This window comes from Ruditapes philippinarum, unplaced genomic scaffold (assembly GCF_026571515.1).
Source record: "Ruditapes philippinarum isolate M1 unplaced genomic scaffold, ASM2657151v2 ctg8558_1_1_1_1, whole genome shotgun sequence".
Classification (NCBI taxonomy): domain Eukaryota; kingdom Metazoa; phylum Mollusca; class Bivalvia; order Venerida; family Veneridae; genus Ruditapes; species Ruditapes philippinarum.
Window position 1 is genome coordinate 32,640 of NW_026862594.1, and position 19,971 is coordinate 52,610.

Consider the following 19,971-nt stretch of genomic DNA (forward strand, 5'->3'; position numbering starts at 1 on the left):
GAAACAGAACATATAATTAGCATATAACATATAAATATGGTGTGTTATTTAGATTTAGAATCACCTGAAGATGTACTTTTACCGGTGGTGTTCATGAAAGCTACGCTTAGACAAAATGAATGAAAACTACTTTTATGTATGGCTCCAAAGTACAGGAATGCATGTCCCTTTAATCAGCAAGAAATTAAACTTACCTTGTTGGCCATGGCAAGTGAAAGAGAAAGAAAGAAAATCTTGATAAAGTGCGATCCCTCGGAAGAATTGATAATAATAAAATTACATGAAAATTGCAGACTTGGTTTAATTGAGTCTGTACATGAGTGATATTTACAAAGTGCAACATCCCTCAAGTCCGACTTGAGTGGTATTCAATTTCGACACATAAATTGTTAGAATCAATGATTCCGAAGTACCAGAAAGTTATAACAACACTGACACTACTTTGGTCGTTACATTAGCGCCCACTAAAAAGCATTACAATTACAAACACTAGCTGTAGACATAGTGAAAATAACTGTAACAGTCCACCAAAATTATAAACATTATACAGTATATTGAAATTTTTCATGCTATCCTACAAACATTTTTCTTGTCGTAACCTGATGTTGTAATAGTTATATACATTTCATTCCACGTGTCTAACGTTTATTAATGAAAAATGATATTCAATGGTAGGATACTACGTCATCGCGCACCTGCTAAATGCTCCCACTTGGACCATTTTTTCGTCGCCTCGAAGGTAAAATACAATTTTATTATAAGAAAACGTAAGATTATCAAAAAATCATGTAGCGCACCAAAGAATGGCTATAGTTCTTGAGATAATTGTAAAAAATGTTTATAGATTCATCGCCTAGTTTAGGCCTGAAAACGGGATAAGTGTTTTTCTCTGAATGCTCCAACTCGGACTTTTCCCGAAACATATAAGAAATAAGGTTGAAAACCTTCTTGAAAATTATTTTTAACGTACCGGAACATAAACCGAGTCATGTTTACACATTTTTCTAGATTGGTTTCAATTATTTCTATTCAAGAGTCAGTTTTTATTAATTATTTTTATAAAAATGAAAAATGCTCCCACTCGGACTCGATTTCAGAGATGCTTCCACTCGGACCTAAATATATACAGATTTCGTAAAGCACATTGCTGTGTTAAGATATTATTAATATTATCTTTATATTCAAGTTCATATATTCATATAATCAGTTAGAATTCAATGAAACAGCATCTTTAAAATACGATACTAATATTTAGATCACTAAAGTTTTGACATATTATACCATTACAATCTCGTAAATATGTCTACTTTGAGGATCAGGTTTCGGCCTAAAAATAAGAAAAAATAGGTTCTGTTGAATAATTCCTCGTTAAATCGAGTCGCTGAATTTTTAAAAAATAAAATAACGTTTTGTTTTGCAGAAATGTTTTGTGTTTGCGACCAGTATGGGAAAAGGTATAAACCACCTTTCGACGCAAGGAAGCGCACGGCAGGACATCTAAGCACAGCGCATAGCTAGAACAAATATTTTAGATATCATCTGTGGATAGATTCTATATCACAGTGAGAAGGAATACTCAAGAAAACACACGAATAATAGCTCTTTGAAGTAATTGTCTTTTGTTCAGTTTTTGCGTTAAAATTTGGACAATATGTGTTTGGAGTTATTGCTCTTTTGTAATCACTCTTGATTAGTTTGCAAGGACCATACCTCTAAAGGTGTTTGAGATATAAACTTAAAACTTTATATTGAACATGTTTGCTAGAGGTGAATAGGAGAGCATAAGGACCAAAAGTGTTCTCTTAATGCTTCTTTTTTCTTTGTTTTTTCTTAATGGGAGTGTTATTATTGTTATGATTTATTATGTCTAGGCTATAACTAAAAACGTTTCATTAATTTTCACGAGTGTCATTACTTGGATTTTTACATGTATGTAAGGGTTACTTCCCCTTTGAAATGTATTTTTACCTTTTCGGCGGGTGATTTCACTGTCTGTGATTGCTTCTTTTATAGTTGTTATTATTTTTATACTAATATATGGTAAAGACTGTGATAAAGAAATAACTGTGATCTTTGTTTTCTAATTTATTTAATTTTGTTATTTAAGGTAAAAAATACGTACATATGATAACTTTCAGACTTAAAATTGTCAAAGGTGTCAATAACTGTGATAGATGCTTTATGTGCCATGGTATTGCAGTACATTGATTTTTTAACCAGTTCATGACAAAATTGATTAGCATGGTAATTTATTTTATATAGCTAAAAACAATTCAAGTCAACCGATAGAAATTGACTTCTTTAAGTTCATAAACGTACCATTATGATGTTTTAAAATCTCAAATCACAAGTTTAACAAACACACAAGTCATTGCGTTTTTAATTACTAACAAGATATTAAAGTCAGCAATTATTGAAAAAATGCAGGCCTCTAATATGTGTATGAGTCTAACAGAATCCTAAACAGGTATAGTACGAAACAATGTGTAATGACTTTTTTATAAAACACCACCATTTTTAATATCTCAACAAAACTTTATCCTTGAGATCAAAACTGTCCATTTAAAGTCTTATAGTCCTAGCTTTGTTGTTGGCAATAATTTTGAATCATCCCTTCAGATCCGATACCAACACAAGCCAAAATGCATCTTTTTGTAAAGTGATCCTGTCAGTTGAAACTTTGCCATGGCGCCTTGTTCCTGCACGACGACGTCTTTCTTTAGAATCAAAGAAGTGGTCTCTGTAAAAAGAAGAAAAGTGTTAATAATTATATCGCCAAACACATATTAGTAATTGATAAAATGGTGTAAAAATTGTGAAAATAATCCACAAAAGCTTAACACAGAAATGTGCTTTCAAAATCTGTACATGTTTGGGTCCGAGTGGGAGCACCTCTGGAATTGAGTCCGAGTGGGAGCATTTTCCATTTTTATAAAAAGAATTAAGAAAAACGGACTTTTGAATAGAAATATTTGAAACCAATCTAGAAAAAAAATGTGTAAACATGACTCAGTTTATGTTCCGGTTCGTTAAAAATAATTTTCAAGAAGGTTTTCAACCTCTTTTCTTATATGTTTCGGGAAAAGTCCGAGTGGGAGCATTCAGAGAAAAAAACTTATCCCGTTTTCAGGCCTAAACCAGGCAATGAATCTATAAACTTTTTTTACAATTTTCTGGGCCCAGGATAATATTGTTAGAACTTTTTGGCCAACCCTTTTCTTTTGTACGTACACTTCATGATTATATTTGTGAAGTTGTGAAATTTTATATAGTGTGCATATTGATGCAATAAAATATTATTTAACTACAATGTATATAATTGTGTTGCTTTAATTTGCTGTCGAGAGACACTATAAACAAAAATAGTAGAATATTTTCCTGTAAATGAGATTGTGCTAAATAATATTAAAAGATCTTGATATCATTTGATATGAATAGCAAGCTTTGAGTAATAGATAAATGTCCTGTCTCACACCCGTGGGACATATATACTATATAGTAAACTATCAGCAAAACCTGGCATAGAATGCCGAGTAAATTTGAGTCTGGGTTAATTCATGTCATAAAAAGTTGTCAGCCAAAAAACACTAGTCTTGGTGCCGTACCTAATGCAATAGGATTATGATACTGTGTAAATAGTCTTGAAAAAGACCCCCGATAAGCTATACAATGTAATTAAACGTGTAGGCTACTGCCTGTTTTACTTCTGATCGTAATCGATTACACTAAGCAGGCGACTCTTTTAAAATTTTTACGAGGACAAATGTAAATTATGATAAATAAGCATGAAATTTCAAAATTAACTCCTTAAGGCTTAGATACATGTTTATTATACCTGGGGTATAAAATGTCCCTTATTATACGGCATGTAATATTAGGAGCAGATAATATTACGTCAAACGAATCCGTCAACCGGACCGGATAGTGTACAAGTCTCACAATGTTACTTCCCTTAGTAGGAAAACACCATTTGTATCGAATTTAGAAACAAAACGAATGAAAGTAAACGATGGATAGATGGAATTGTACGCCTGTTGGTTACGAATTTAGATGTGGAGGATGCAATTTCAATAGTGAGTATCATGTCTCTGCTACACTGTACCATGTTAAACGCAAATGTAACTTTGTGCTGGTTCGAATACAAGTGAAGAAGTATTCGGACAATCTATTTTATTCGTATTCATTGTAAGTATCTAGCTTATTGTAGGTTCTCAATTGAAAGAACACAACAATATGGCTAGAATTGCACTATAAGAAATGGCAAAATCTGATTTAGTAAAACGTTCTTTTATTTTTCATGTTTGTCCATATGTACACTAACAAAGTTTGCACTCTTACCCTATGCTACGACCGGATGTAAACAATACGTTCGCACAGGGCATGCGCGGTGGTTAAATCCCACCCATTTTATTCGATTAAATTCTAGAACAACCTCTACTTTCGGTTTCAATTTTGCTGACAAGGAACAGTTTGAGTCAACGTAAGTGTTAATTTTAATTGCAATGTCCAAAACTTTGCACTACACGGCGTAATTTTCATTACATATCCGGTATTATCACCGTCATGGTAGTTTTTATTCCACTCGGTCAAAATGACGGTACACATTTACATGTAAACAAACAGATTTAACTTCTAAGACAATTTAAATAAGGAATGGACACACGGTAAACTCTGTTGCAACGTAAAGTATATTCATAAATCTGTTTGAGAAAAATTGTCTCCGTGTTCAAATAAATTTCAAAAACGGGAAAAAAAGCAGTCTTTTACCGATACCCTGCAACAGAACCTTATTATTCTGACGAATTAAATTGACTTTATAACGCTCGTATACAATTATTTATTGATCGATTTTCATTATATTTATTTTGCAATACCTATCATGCAATATGCAATCAAACAAAACCAAGTTTTCATACATTCAAGGAAATTGTAAGTTAGGACGAGCTTTCAAAACAAACAGGTAGCAATTTCCAACACGCTTACCGAAACTCCAACATGGCGGCTCATTTGCATAATTTATTCATAAACGCAGGAGCATAGAACTTTGTTAGTGATGTATTCAGGCTTTCAGCGCTGTTCCCAAAATCTTTTTTTAAGTGAAATTATAAATGTCTGTTACACAGTACCTAAAATAAAATGGTTTACAGTTAAAAAGAGTCATCTTACCACTATGGTTACAACGATTCACCAAATGTTCAATTTTAGTTTTGATTTAAGACACTCTGATTTGATTATTTTCGTTTGGATTCAATTTTGATTACTACTTTGTCTTTAGCTGACAATTCTGCTTATGTTAGCTTATGTTTTTGTGAAATGTTATACATATATACAGACAATAAATAAATTTTGATTTCATTTTGATTTGCTTATTTGCTATAAAAGTGAGTAGCCCTTAACATAGTTTATTTCTTCATTTCTTTAGTTGTATAACCGAAAATACAACGCTACACAAATATATTGATTTGATGACCAAGTAAAATTAATAAATTGTATGTAACATAATAAAGCGGTAGACTAGTCAGAGAGGGACTAAAACTCACATTTTTTCCATGTTTATTTTTTGTGAATCAAATTGAAAATGTTATATTTGACATCGAAAATCGAATCAGCACCCATAAAACTAGTATTTGAAGCATCGAAATGAATCGTTGCACCTCTGCTTTTCACTGCTTTAACGCTACAATGTATTGCTTGTATATAATGCAAATGATGACATCATGTCCTGTCAATTGTTATTACACTAACTAGTGTAATATTGTTTTTATTAAATGGCTGTATGCATGGTTTATGCAATAAATAAATTCATGAACATGTGTTAGTTATAAAGATTTTAACAGGTTATATCATGGCTCTTGGAAACAGTTGTGAGCTTTAATAGCCCGAGTGGCAAGCCAAGGGATTTATTTTAATACTCGGCAACATAAATGTTTTCTGTCAAAATTCTAATAGCCCAAGTGGCAAGCCAAGGAATTCATTGTAATACTCGGCAACATGAATGTTTACTGTCAAAAATCTTTGTTACAAGTTCTTAGTATAATACAATAATTAGGGCAGATTTTTTATCTGTGATTAACATACAGGTATATTACTTGATAATTTATTCAATTGATGATCTGTCTTCTTTTTCAGCTGATACATTTTATATTCTACACCAGCATCTTACCCAGCACAGAGAAGGTGGCAGTTACTTTTATCATCATTCTATGAAAACTGCATTTCCAAAGCATGATTTTCTATGTAGGGAAGTTCAAACCAATGATGCTGGACTGGGTCCACTGTTTTCTGCTTTGAAATCTGCTGAGACACGATCAATAGAGACACAGACTGTAATTAATGAATTAGAAACATCATGTACACAAACTGATGATGAAAATCAACTTGATTATGGGACTGATTTAAACATTGACATTAATGATGCCTTTAATGAGAAAAAGTTTGCAGCAAAATATCATGAAAGGAATGGGTGTAATACAAGCTTTAATTCATCAATTAGAGATAATGTAGAAGATACAAACATCTTTACTGAAAATCATGTGGTAGTCAAAGAAGAAGTAGACAATTTTAGTGATGGAAATACCCTTCCTTATTCTCCTAGTAAGCACAGTAGAAATGGGGATACAGACCAAAGTGATGTAGACTTAACCTCGGATGATAGTGATATAATGAATGCTGATGATGTTGTCATTTCAGATGATGATATGAATATTTCGCTCTTCAGTGCAGAAAAAAAGAAAAAAGTGAAAAAGAGAAGTAAAGATAAGAAAAGTAAGAAAACCAAGAAGCTTTTAAAGCTTTTTGACTCAGCTAGAAAGTTGTCAAATCCTGCTGCAGATAATTCTTATGCTGAAAGCGAAAAAGGAGAAAACTTTAAAGACAAGAAACAAAGAAAGAAGTATACCAAACGATCAGGTATTGAATATTACAACTGTCTTGTTTGTCCGCAGAAGTTTGCTTGTCAGAAAAGCTGGAGTGTACACATTGAAAGCAAACATCATGATACATACCCTGACAAATGCCAGCAGTGTTCCATGGTATTCAGTAAGCCTGAGGAGCCGATGACCCATGACTGCCAAATGTCACTGCGCTTTAATCATGTCTGTTACAAATGCCCCAATATGATTTGCTTTAAGTGGAAAGAGAACCTTCGTCAACATATAAAGGATGTGCACAATGATGTTCTTCCATACAGTTGTTCAGTATGCAACAAATCTCTCATATCTGAACTAGATTTGAACAGTCATATGGTAGAACATGACTCTTCTCTCCTAAATTGTACAATTTGTAAGAAACATTTTGCTTCATATATGAACTTGGAGTCTCATATGTTGTTACATAAGCGGAATCACATTTGCGAAAGATGCGGAAAATGTTTTGACAATAGAGAAAATTTTAAGCATCATTCCTGGGCATGTAAGGGAAAGTTTGCTTGTATTCAGTGTAATAAGACCTTTTGTACTAACAATAGGTTAAAAGGACATATGTTGATTCATAGCGGAGAAAGACCTTACATCTGTGAACAATGTGGTCAACCATTTAGGAGCAAGGAAGGTTTGAAGTCGCATACAAAGTTTATTCATACTGGGGAAAAGAATTACAAGTGCAGCCATTGTGAGAAAGTGTTTACAAACTCGACAACTCTAAAGCGGCATGAGAGAGTTCACTTGAAGATAAGACCGTTCTCGTGTGACTATTGCAGCAAGGAATGTTCCACACGCTGGAATCTCAAAGCTCATATGAGACAGCACAATGGGAAGAAGCCGTACAGTTGCGTCCATTGTAGGGCAGGTTTCGCTCACAATGTAGCGAGGAAAAACCATGAATCGAAATGTTCATATGCATATAAAACTGATATACCAATGAATTTCACAAAAGATTGGGGTGTACAGGGAAACAGTAATTTGATGCAAATATAATTGTCAGTTATGGTCTTCCTAAAATCTTAACTTTTCAAGTTTGAAATATGCCTTTTCGTTTAAGTGATCAGAATAAATATTCTTAATTTATATATACATGTATATATATTTTTTTCTCTACTGAATGTTTCAAAGAGGCTTTCTATATTCCTAACATGAAACTTCATTTTGCTTTAGAAAGTTCATGTTCTTTTTTCAAAATATTTAAGGAATGTTACGTATTAAAATTATTGTGAAAAATAAATGTCTCTTGAATTATGCATAAAGTAAACTGTGATAAAATAACTCAGCAAATAATAAGATGTTAAGTATAAACATTTGTTGTTAAGTTTATTTATTATAATAAGAATTTATTGACATGTACAAGTACACAAATAATAATAATAATAACGATAAAATTGTAGAGCTATGCATTAATTTTACAAAAAAATAAAAAATAAAAAAATGTAATTTTTGAGAATATTTTAACAGATGAGAAATATTTTTAAGTGTTTTAGTTTGTAAAAGGTTTTTATTATTCAGTAATTTTAAATAAACATATAAAAATGTATCTTCAAAAAGTTGTCACTACATGTAAGTGGCATCAGTAGTCTTATCCCTTGTAAATTTTTAAATGTACCAGAGCACTTTAATGATGTGTTCAATAGATAAAGGTGTCCATATATTCTATGCAAATTGCTTTTAATATGAATAAGTTATTTCAGATGGCAATACAAGTAGTCAAATTTCTAATTGGTCTTAAATTGCATTTATATTCATATTTGATAAAAGCATTAATTCCTCTTGCTGTACGAGATTGAAATTTGTTTTAATTCGGTGTCACTGTCATGGTTGGTTCTAATATAAAAAAAGACAGTACTGATATAGTTATTTAAGAAATAATGTATCCCAAACAGTGATTTTATCGTTCAATAACATCACTGTTTGAGGTTTGGATGTGAGGCATTATATGACAAGGACGTAGCCCGAGGGATATAGCGATGTATGTTTGAACGACAAACAGTGATTTTATCAAGCGATAAAACCACCGATTTGAATATATTATTACGATTCTAACATAACATCAACAAATAAATGCTGTCGTACTTGAGTCTTGATATTAAGTTAAATTATGCCTGATTTGTTTCCGTACCTATTTTCAGCGTGTTGCATATTTAGTTGTTACGTCACATGTATAATGATTACATCACATGTCTAAATATAGGACATCAACAGTGACTTTATTGCATAATAATACACACTTTTGAAAGTTTTGGTTCTTCAGTATTAAATAGGGAAAAATGCGGGTAGGTTAGAATACTGGTTAGTTATCCAAGAAGGCCAGTTTGGTAAATGAACCACCGAAATATGACTAAGAATGTGTTAAAATCAGAAAAACAACAGAAAAACAAATATGTGGTTAGGATAGGAATTATTCTTAAAACAATTTGTAAGAAATTTTAATAAACTTAAAGACTTTCTGTAACAATGCATTTTAAGGAGTGACCAATTAGAAATTTTGTTAAGAGTATTTATATGCAATTCATTATACTTGTAATACATAATCTAGTTAATTTTTTCAAACAGTGAAATAGATAAAAAGACCGAAATTCTTTGCTGTATGAAAGACTTGATTATAATTCAAGGCAGATAATTTCCTAGGTCATGGCCAAAAGCAATAAAAATACACTTGGTTTTTAGCTCACCTGTCACAAAGTGACAGGGTGAGCTTTTGTGATCGCTTTTCGTCCGGCGTCCGTCCGTAAACTTTTACTTTAAATGACATCTCCTCATAAACCACTAAGCCAATTTCATCCAAACTTCACAGGAATGTTCCTTTGGTGGTCACCTTTAAAAATTGTTCAAAGAATTTAATTCCATGCAGAACTCTGGTTGCCATGGCAACCAAAAGAAAAAACTTTAAATATCTTCTTTAAAAAAACCCTAAGAGCTAGAGCTTAGATATTTGGCATGAAACATCTTCTAGTGAGTGTCTACCAAGTTTGTTCAAATAAAAGCCCTGGGGTCAAAATTGGCCCCGCCCCAGGGGGTCATTGATTTTCCCTATATGCACATAGTAAAAACTTAAAAAATCTTCTTTTAAAGAACTCAAAGAGCTAGAGCTAAGATATTAAGCATGAAACATGTTCTAATGGGTGTCTACCAAGTTTGTTCAAATAAAAGCCCTGGGGTCAAAATTGGCCCCGCCCCAGGGGGTCATTGATTTTCCTTATATGTGTATAGCAAAAACTTAAAACTCTTCTGTGAAAAAACCGAAATAGCTAGAGTTAACATATTAAGCATGAAACAACTTCTAGTTAGTGTCTACAAAGTTTGTTCAAATAAAAGCCCTGGGGTCAAAACTGGCATCGCCCTTGTGGTGTCATTGTTTTTAACTATATGTGTATAGTAAAAACTTTAAAAATCTTCTTTGAAAAAACCCAATGAGCTCAGAGCTTAGATGTTTAGCATGAAACATCTTCTTATGAGTGTCTACCAATTTTGTTCAAATAAAAGCCCTTGGACTAAAATTGGCCCTGCCGGGGGGGGGGGGGGGGGGGGAGGCCTATATACAGGTGAGCGACCTCAGGGCCATCATGGCCCTCTTGTTGTTTTTTTAATGTTTTATATGTGTATATGTAATTCTACATATGTATTTTGATTACTATGACTAGTTATTTGTTAAATATCTATTTTTCTTGTGTTGAATTTAATTCTAGATCTAGTTAAGTTCAGCCTTTAATAATCCCCTGACAAGAGGAAGCCACAGGGATTTTTTTCCTAAAAAAGGCATTTTATCGCCATTTTGATTCATGTTTTACAAGTGATTACATTGTAATTGAACTTGCAACAATATATGATAAAAAGGAAATGTTATTCATTAAATATTTTCAAATTCTGAATGTGCATTTTTGAGTTATGGCCCTTTGTTAAATTCAGAAAAGGTAATTTTTTAAGGAAAAATACCATATTGGGACATATTTTTACCAGTTTATATGATTGTAATTTCTGTAAGCTAGCTGGATAGCTTCCTAACATGAAAAAATCCAAAGTCATTGGTGGGATTTGAACCCAAAGCAGTGAGGGGCAACTGGTTTGAAATCAATGACCACTCTGTGAAGTAAAATAAAAACATTTCTAAGGGAAACTTGACCAATCTCATTGTGCTAGATTTTAATATGTCTTGGTGTGAATGTGTATTTCAGTAAGGAATTTTATCTTGCAATCAAAGTGCATTAATTTTGATTATTTATTGAAGTCTGGTCATTGATTTAAATGAATTACCGGTAGTTGTGTTTTCAAGAAAAAGTCAGATATTGAACTGCTAAGTTAGTATTTATTCAAAATTGATTAGCATATATATAATCTTAAATAAGATAATTATCTGCATGTGTGTTGTTCAATTATAATCGTTAGTAAATAGGTTTGTAAGCAAAAATGTCTCCCCAGAGCCATGAATTAGTAATAATACAGTACAGTTACCTCCCTTTTATAATAACCAACATCTGCATTGCATAATTGAAAACTCTTTTTAGCAGTATAAAGTACATGACTTGTATTTGTAACATTTTATACATTTTAAATATCTTAATAGTGATTCTTTAAAATGTTCTGTTAATACCTCTTATTTATTTATACAAATCATTTATTTATATCCCACAATTACCATTGCTAAATATATGGTATAATGTTAATTTCAGGTCTAATTGGGCTAAATTATAATTCTGTACTCTTGAATCCTTTAATACACACTTTAGATAAATGAACAACTGACATTACACAATTTGATAAAAAAATTTCAATGTCATTATTATTATTTTGTCACCTTAGTGCACTATTGGTTTAACTTCTATTAAATTCAATATGATTTAACCTGTTACTGCACTAAGGTGATGATAACTCAAAATGTTATTATTTACCACAAGAGTTAATTTGCCTAACAATTTTCAATATATTAGGTTTTGTATAATTTTAAGGAGCGATGACAAATTCATTTTCACTTCTTAGACTATTATATAATTCAGATTACTGAAATGCTTCATTTGAGTGATTTATATTAGGTGGCAGGCCGGATATCAGTTCAGCGTATTTACTTGTTTATAATTCTGCATGTTTGGATTTTCATTTAATGATTTTGACGTTAATATAGCTTTTTATAATACTGCACATTTGTAAAGTCGCTTTTCATTGGATAATCATGACGTTTATATAATTTTATATCCACGGCTGTTGTCAATTCATGAAGAAATCTTACTTTTTTCTCTAAAAAAGGATGCTGTATTATAAATTTGTTATAAAGATTGTTGACTGGTAATATAAATGGCTGGTGGCTTGGGTTATATTTACAAACAGCCATTTATATAGGGCCATATAACCTGTCAAGAATCTTTATAAATAATAATATACAAGGCTGATGTCAATTTATGAAGAAATCTCACCTTTTTTTCCAAATAAGGTATTTTGCTGTATTTTTAATTTGTATTATAAATATTTTTGACTGGTTATATGACCATATATAAAATTCTATATATATATTCCTGACAGGTATTATGTTTAAAATTCATTATTAATATTCTTGTCAGGTTTTATGTATAAAATGTGTTATAAATATTCCTGACAGTTTATATGTATAAAGTTTGTTATACATATTCCTGACAGCAGGTTATATGTATCAAATTTGCTATTATTATTCTTGACAGGTTATATGTATGAACTTTGTTATAAATATTCCTGATAGGTTATATGTATAAAATTTGTTATACATATTCCTGACAGGTTATATGTATCAAATTTGCTATTTATTCCTGACAGGTTATATGTATGAACTTTGTTATAAATATTCCTGATAGGTTATACATGTATTTATAAAATTTGTTATAAATATCCCTGACAGGTTACATGTATAAAATTCTTTATAAATATTCCTGAATCATTATAATTATGACCATATATAAATGATTGTTTACTATGTTACCCTCACTTTGAAGCACAGGTTATATTTCCAAACAAATGTTTGGTAATATAACCAGCCAAAAACCTTCATAACTAAATTAGTATTTGTTATAACCTTTGGTTAGGGAATTGCTAGATCAAAGAACCTTATAATTTCAAAATTTTAAGCACCCAGGGATGCACAGTATTTGTGTATCTTAAATGAGCCGCGTCATGACAAAACCAACATAATGGGTTTGCGACCAGCATGGATCCAGACCAGCCTGCGCAGTCTGATCAGGATCCATGCTGTTCGCTATCAGTTTCTCTACTTGTAATAGGGTTTGTAAGCAAACAGCATGGATCCTGATCAGACTGCGCGGATGCGCAGGCTGGTCTGGATCCATGCTGGTTGCAAACGCATTATGTTGGTTTTGTCATGACGCGGCTCAAATTTGTTTTTATTTTTCTAAGCTGTTGATGAATAATATTTTTTTTTTATTAAACTATATAAAAGATCTGTAGAATTCATGCCTTAAGCCATTAATGTCCGAATTAAATTATTTATGTCATGTTGATGTGTTGATAACATATTTATACTTATTTATATATAGAGAATACATTAATAGTTAGGTAGATTAAATGATTATAATTTTGCAAATTCATTAAAAACCCATTGTAAAATACTGGTAGTATGTTGATCTCGGTAGATTGGGTTTGTTTTTTGCAATCAGAATTTAGATGTTATTTTTTTGTTATGTTATATAAAACTACTATATTACACAATAGCATGAATAGATTTTATAATTTAGGTATTGTGTTGATATTTATTTCTCATGAGAATTAATTTATCATAGTCATTTTAAACTGCATAGCTTTGCTGGTCGAACATTAAGTCTACCTATCATGTATTATAGTATTCAAGACATGAGCTTGGTAGAGTTTTTCATAACACAACAGTTGACAACAGTCATCCGTTCCCCACTGCTGTTAAAATGATATATGTCGAGAAGTTGGCAGTTACTTGGAGGAATAATAGGTGCAAAATCCAGGGCAATTCTTATGTAATTGCCTGCTAGTAGAATATAGAACCATTATGAAAATGGCACTCTTAAAGAATGTTTAAAATAGCATTTTAATAGTTTAATTACTAATTTATTATTTTTAATTTGGACTTTGCAAAATTAATAAATTTCTATCAAAATAATCTCATTATTAGTTTTATGTTGAAAATGTTTGAAATAAAAATATTTAATAGGTGTTATTATAATAATCAGTTTATTTAACTGAAATGCCAAATGGACTGTTGTAAATATTTTAACTGATTTCACAATTTTACAAGTTGATCTACTCTTTTTCATGAATGTTTGGACTGGTGGAGGAAGACCTCAGGTGCCCTTCCGTGCATTATTTCAGGCACAAACGGGCACCTGAGTAGAACCACCGACGTCCCATAAGCCTAGCTGGATAACTTACTCAGATGAAATAATTCAAAGTCCCTGTCGGTATTCGAACCCACACCGGTGAGGGGCAAGTGGTTTGTCAACGACCTTAACCACTCAGCCACTGACGCCCCTTTTTATGAATAAAGTAATAATAGTTTTCGATAATTTAAGAGATAATATGATCATTATTTGCTTTGAAATTGGATGGTCTATGGAATATAATGATGTACTATGTACAAATAAAAATATGTTCTGTTCTATTCTGATATTAAATGGTTGGTTTTTTAAATCGCAATATTAAATAACCTTAATTCTCAAACTGACATATTAGCTAAATGTTAATGGTAGGATAAAAAGATTTTGTTTCTTTCTTGAAACCATAAAATAGTTTGATGAGCCGTGTAACACCGCAAAACGTCAGTACCGCAAAACGTACGTATATAGACGTTTTGCGGCGCATATCGTCCACATTTTTCTGACGTACATTTTGCGACAAAAAGGCATGGTCCTGCCGCATAACGTCCATATATCAAAGTTTATATAATTTTCGTTAATTTTGACCAGTTATTATCAGGTGTTATTGTGCGTTAATTTTAGCTCACCTGAGTATGCGCCTGTCTGTCCGTCCGTCCAAATTAAGCTTGTTACCACTCTAGCATCCACATACCCTAAGCAATATGTCCTGAGTTATCTGCCCTTGAATTACAATATTAGTTATATTTCACATTGTTTCCACTCCAACGCTTTCATTTCTTCTTCAATCTTGACAATTTTCAACAGAATATCATTCTATGACCATAAAATCTTTATAGGCTAAATCTAACAAAAAAAAAAAAAAAAAAAAACACGCACTATATTTCACCTTGTTAGTGCTTTCGTTTCTTAAATTACCATATCTTTTGTTATTTACAGATATTTGGATATTGATGACCATTTCAGACGTAGAATTGAGTACTGATATCAGTTACCCAGATTCTGACCAAGTACATGAAATGTACTTGCTTTTTATTTGTAATATTCAATGCTATCTACCCTTGTCATGTGGAGCCTTTATAGGCAGGTGGGCGATATAAGGCCACTATGACCTTTTTGCTTTGTTCAATTATAAAATTACATTGTTCAATAAAAAAATTACATTATGGCATTCAAACAAAACGCTTACATTACGATATTTTAATATATGCTTTAGTTTTTATCAATAGAACACATTGAAATTCTGTTTCATCATTTCCTATGCGGAAGAATGTTTGTTATAATATACACTATTACACATTATCTATGTAACTTATAGGCGAAATGTTTTGTTCTTCAGGCGATAAAATAACATGGTTTTAGTAAAGGGACGGACTTTCCGACTAACCTATACATGCGGATTAAATAATATTTTATGACAATTTCAAACTTGCATTTACTAGATTTGCAGTTCAAAATATTGGAGCCGCGTCAAGCAGAAATGCGCTTTATCGTCATTTTTTCCACATATTGATGATGTTCAAAAATTACAATCTGCTAAAATATGACTAGGCGGCTAAAAGTCCGCGACCCGATAAATGCATTCTTGCTCAAATAAGACTAGGCGGCTAAAGCCCCTCCCCCCATCACAACAATAGCTCTCTCACTCAGATATGACAAGGCGGCTAAAATCTCCCTCTCTCGACAAAAGCTCTCTCTCTCTCTTTCTCTCTCTCTCTCTCTCAAATATGACTAGGCGGTTAAAAGCAACCCCATCCCCACCACCGCCCCCCGCGACAAAAGCTCTCTTGCTCAATTATGACTAGGCGACTAGGCGGTAAAAATGAACGGTAGAACCAAACCTCCATAGTCAACAAGAATACAAAAATCATTCCCACTTCTTGATGCAATTATATGAAAAGCTTTTGTCCAAAGCAAAGCTTAATTTTAATATTTTTTTGTCATTCACTCAGTCCAATCCCCGGTTCGTCCGTCCGTATAGTCGTCCCTTTCTGTATGTCTATAAGATTACATTTATTTCAAAATCATCGTTTTTATATCTCTGCTGCTGCTGCTGCTTGGTTACATTCAATAAAAAATCTATTCGAAAACCACCCTTGGCTTAAGTATATTTCTTTTTTTTAAAATAAAAAAAGTCAGAATTATATAGGATCACAAAAATATTTCACTTTAATGCTTATTTCGTCATATTCTTACCTGAAACAATATGAGAGTGACAGAACCAATAAAAGTAACGTTTATAATGAATATACATGTATTCTAATACAGAAAATATGGACGATATGCGACGCAAAGGCACACTCGCCGCAAAACGTACCAAGTACGATATGCACCGCAAAACGTCCACATGTGTACGATATGCGACGCAAAACGTCCACACGCGTACGTTTTGCGGTACGGACGTTTTGCGGTGTTACAGAGCCGTTAATTTTGCTAGTATTTTATGTAATTTATGACTTTCCCAAACATTTATGGTGTAAGTTGCCAAAGGGTGATAAGATTAGATTCTACCCAGGCATTGTCACATAATACTAAAACATAAGAATCAACATTGAAGTGTAAAAGGAAGACATTAGACTTCAAAGACATGCGTTCATTGAACGCCGCCTTTCAAAGTACTCATAATTAGCAAGGAAAATAGAAAATACCTTTTCTTGTGAGTAATGCAAAATTTAAAGTGGTTTGCCTCCCGTCAGTAAATTATTTAAAAAAAGAAGAAAAAGGAGAGTAAAATACTTCAAAAACATACTTATCTTAAAAGAAGGAGTGTTCAAAGTGAAGTTAAGACTTAAGACCATGATAGAATGTATTACTAGTGGCTGAGTAATACAGAATAAGAGATATGTCTGCGTATTTTCAAAAGTTATAGGTATTTATATGTGGAAGTTTTAGAAGATATTCCATGTTGTATGTACTGTTGTAGAAGAAATGCAGATAAGTTGGTATAAGTGGATTGAAATATTCAAATTGACTCCTTAGATTTAAAACCTGTTTTTAAAGATAAAACATGAAATATCGTGTAGTTATTAATTTAACTGTTATACTGCTCTGCAAGAGAAGTCGAAATAAGTTATGTTGTTCATACTAACATTCAACAAATGATAATATTAGTTTTGAAATAAATTTCAAAAAGTACTTGATGTGTTGAAAATAACTTGTTGAGCTCCCCGAAAAAAATCGGGGAGCAATATAGTCGCCGGGTTGTCCGTCAATCTGTCAGTCCGTCCGTCCAGAATTCGTGTCCGGCCCATAACTTCGTTATTTGAAGTCGGATTTTACAACTATTTCACAGAAATGATCACCATATTGAGACGACGTGTCGCGTGCACCATTTGGGTCGCTTCTTTGAAGGTCAAGGTCACAGCATGACCTTGCAGCAAAATCATGTCCGGCCCATAACTTCGTTATTTGAAGTCGGATTTTACAACTATTTCACAGAAATGATCGCCATATTGAGACGATGTGTCGCGTGCCGTCTGTAAGCAATAATGACAACGATATATATTGCTGGAAATTTGTCATATGACAGTGTCGGTGTCAGTGACAAAGCAACTTAATTTATTTATCGAGACACTGGTGGAAGTTTTCATTTTACATCAGATAAACTAATAACTTTAACGATTTAAGAAAAAAAATCATCTCTGAAATTCAAGCAACACACGCTTTACAGAACAGTTGATCAATATACTTTTTCAACACTGTGAAAAGTTTTCCGAAAACAATTTAAAGCATTTCTATTGACAGTCAAAGTATCGATTTAGGTTAAATTAGCTCTGCAGAAAGATTTTTATTTTTCATTTGATTTTTCGGAAACCGTTTCTTGTTATGACATAGAGGGCATTGTAATACCGCAAAACGTCCGTACCGCAAAACGTACGTATATGAACGTTTTGCGGCGCATATCGTCCACATTTTTCTGACGTACATTTTGCGGCAAAAAGGCATGGTCCTGCCTCATAACGTCCATATTTTAAAGTTTATATAATTTTCGTTAATTTTTACCAGTTATTATCAGGTGTTATTGAGTGTTAATTTTAGTTCACCTGAGTATGCGCCTGTCTGTCTGTCCGTCCAAATTTAGCTTGTAACAACTCTAGCATCCACATACCCTAAGCAATATGTCCAGAGTGATCTGCCCTTGAATTACAATGTCTGTTATATTTCACATTGTTACCACTCCAACGCTTTTATTTCTTCTTCAATCTTGACAATTTTCAACAGAATATCTATGACCATAAAAATCTCATCAAAGTTAGAGTATAGGCTAAATCTAACAAAAAAAACAATAACAAAAAACGCACTTTATTTCACCTTGTTAGTGCTTTCGTTTCTTCTCCATTCTTAATTTTTTTTATACAGAATATGTATAACAATAAGTCTCGATCAAGTTTATTTATGAGCTAAAACTACTGAATATGTCAAGAGTTATTTGCCTTTGAATAATAAAAATAAAGACATATTTTAAAGTCAAATTATTTAGTTGTGATAAAACTGCCATTTCTTTGTTATCAATGATCAGATGTCATTCATACATTTATGACCGGACGGACATCTTGAATAGTTCAACTATAATATTGACCTTGAAATGACCTTGACCTCAAGGTCACTATTGAATTTTGCTTAAATTACCACATCTTTGTCATTTACAGAATTTTGGATATTGATGACCATTTCAGACGTAGAATTGAGTACTGATATCAGTTACCCAGATTCTGACCAAGTACATGAAATGTACTTGCTTTTAATTTGTAAAATTTAATGTTATCTACCCTTGTCATGTGGAGCCTTTATAGGCAGGTGGGCGATATAAAGCCACCATGACCTTTTGCTTTGTTCAAATATAAAATTACATTGTTCAATTATAAAATTACATTATGGCATTCAAACAAAACGATTTGCACTCTTGCTCAAATATGACTAGGCGGCTAAAGCCCCTCCCCCATCACAACAATATCTCCCTCCCTCGACAAAAGCTCTCTCTCTCTCTCTCTCTCTCAAATATGACTAGGCGGCTAAAAACAACCTCATCCCCACCTCCGCCCCCCGCGACAAAAGCTCTCTTGCTCAATTATGACTAGGCGACTTAAAGGTCCCGTGTCCATGACAATATAGCTCTCTCGCTCAAATATGACTACGCTGTCAAAGCCTTCATTCATCCCCCGTAAAAATGAACGATAGAACCAAACCTCCATAGTCAACAAGAACACAAAAAATCATTCCCACTTCTTGATGCAATTATATGAAAAGCTTTTGTCCGAAGCAAAGCTTAATTTTAATATTTTTGTCATTCACTTAGTCAAATCTCCGGTTCGTCCGTCCGTATAGCCGTCCTTTTCTGTATGTCTAAAAGATTACATTTATTTCAATATCATCGTTGTTATATCTCTGCTGCTGCTGCTGCTTGGTTTCATTTCATAAAAAAATCTATACGAAAAACATCCTCGGTTAAAGCATATTTCTTTTTTTTTTAAATAAAAAAAAAGTCTGAATTATATAGGATCACAAAAATATGGCACTTTAATGTTTATTTCTTCATATCTTTACCTGAAACAATATGAAAGTGACAGAACCAATAAAAGTAACGTTTATAATGAATATATTTTAATACAGAAAAAAATGGACGATATGCGGCGCAAAGGCACACTCTCGCCGCAAAACGTACCAAGTACGATATGCACCGCAAAACGTCTACAAGTGTACGATATGCGCCGCAAAACGTCCACACGCGT

The 19,971-nt window shown here is 32.6% G+C and overlaps 1 protein-coding gene across 1 annotated transcript; it reads left to right on the forward strand.

Moving 5' to 3' along the window:
• The first annotated feature begins 3,959 nt into the window (after positions 1–3,959).
• Positions 3,960–10,434, forward strand: LOC132719518 (zinc finger protein 528-like). Its single transcript, XM_060703296.1, has 2 exons — positions 3,960–4,073; positions 6,130–10,434. Exons 1-2 carry the CDS (start codon positions 4,010–4,012, stop codon positions 7,911–7,913), a joined length of 1,848 nt encoding a protein of 615 aa, XP_060559279.1. The 5' UTR covers positions 3,960–4,009; the 3' UTR covers positions 7,914–10,434.
• Positions 10,435–19,971: the final 9,537 nt, after the last annotated feature.

What these genes read in the sequence shown, in the direction of transcription:
- LOC132719518 (XM_060703296.1), top strand. Translation starts at nt 4,010, where the DNA reads ATGGATAGATGGAATTGTACGCCTGTTGGTTACGAATTTAGATGTGGA. An exon ending in TGGAGGATGCAATTTCAATA is followed by an intron (nt 4,074 to 6,129) that starts GTGAGTATCATG and finishes CTTCTTTTTCAG; the next exon opens with CTGATACATTTTATATTCTA.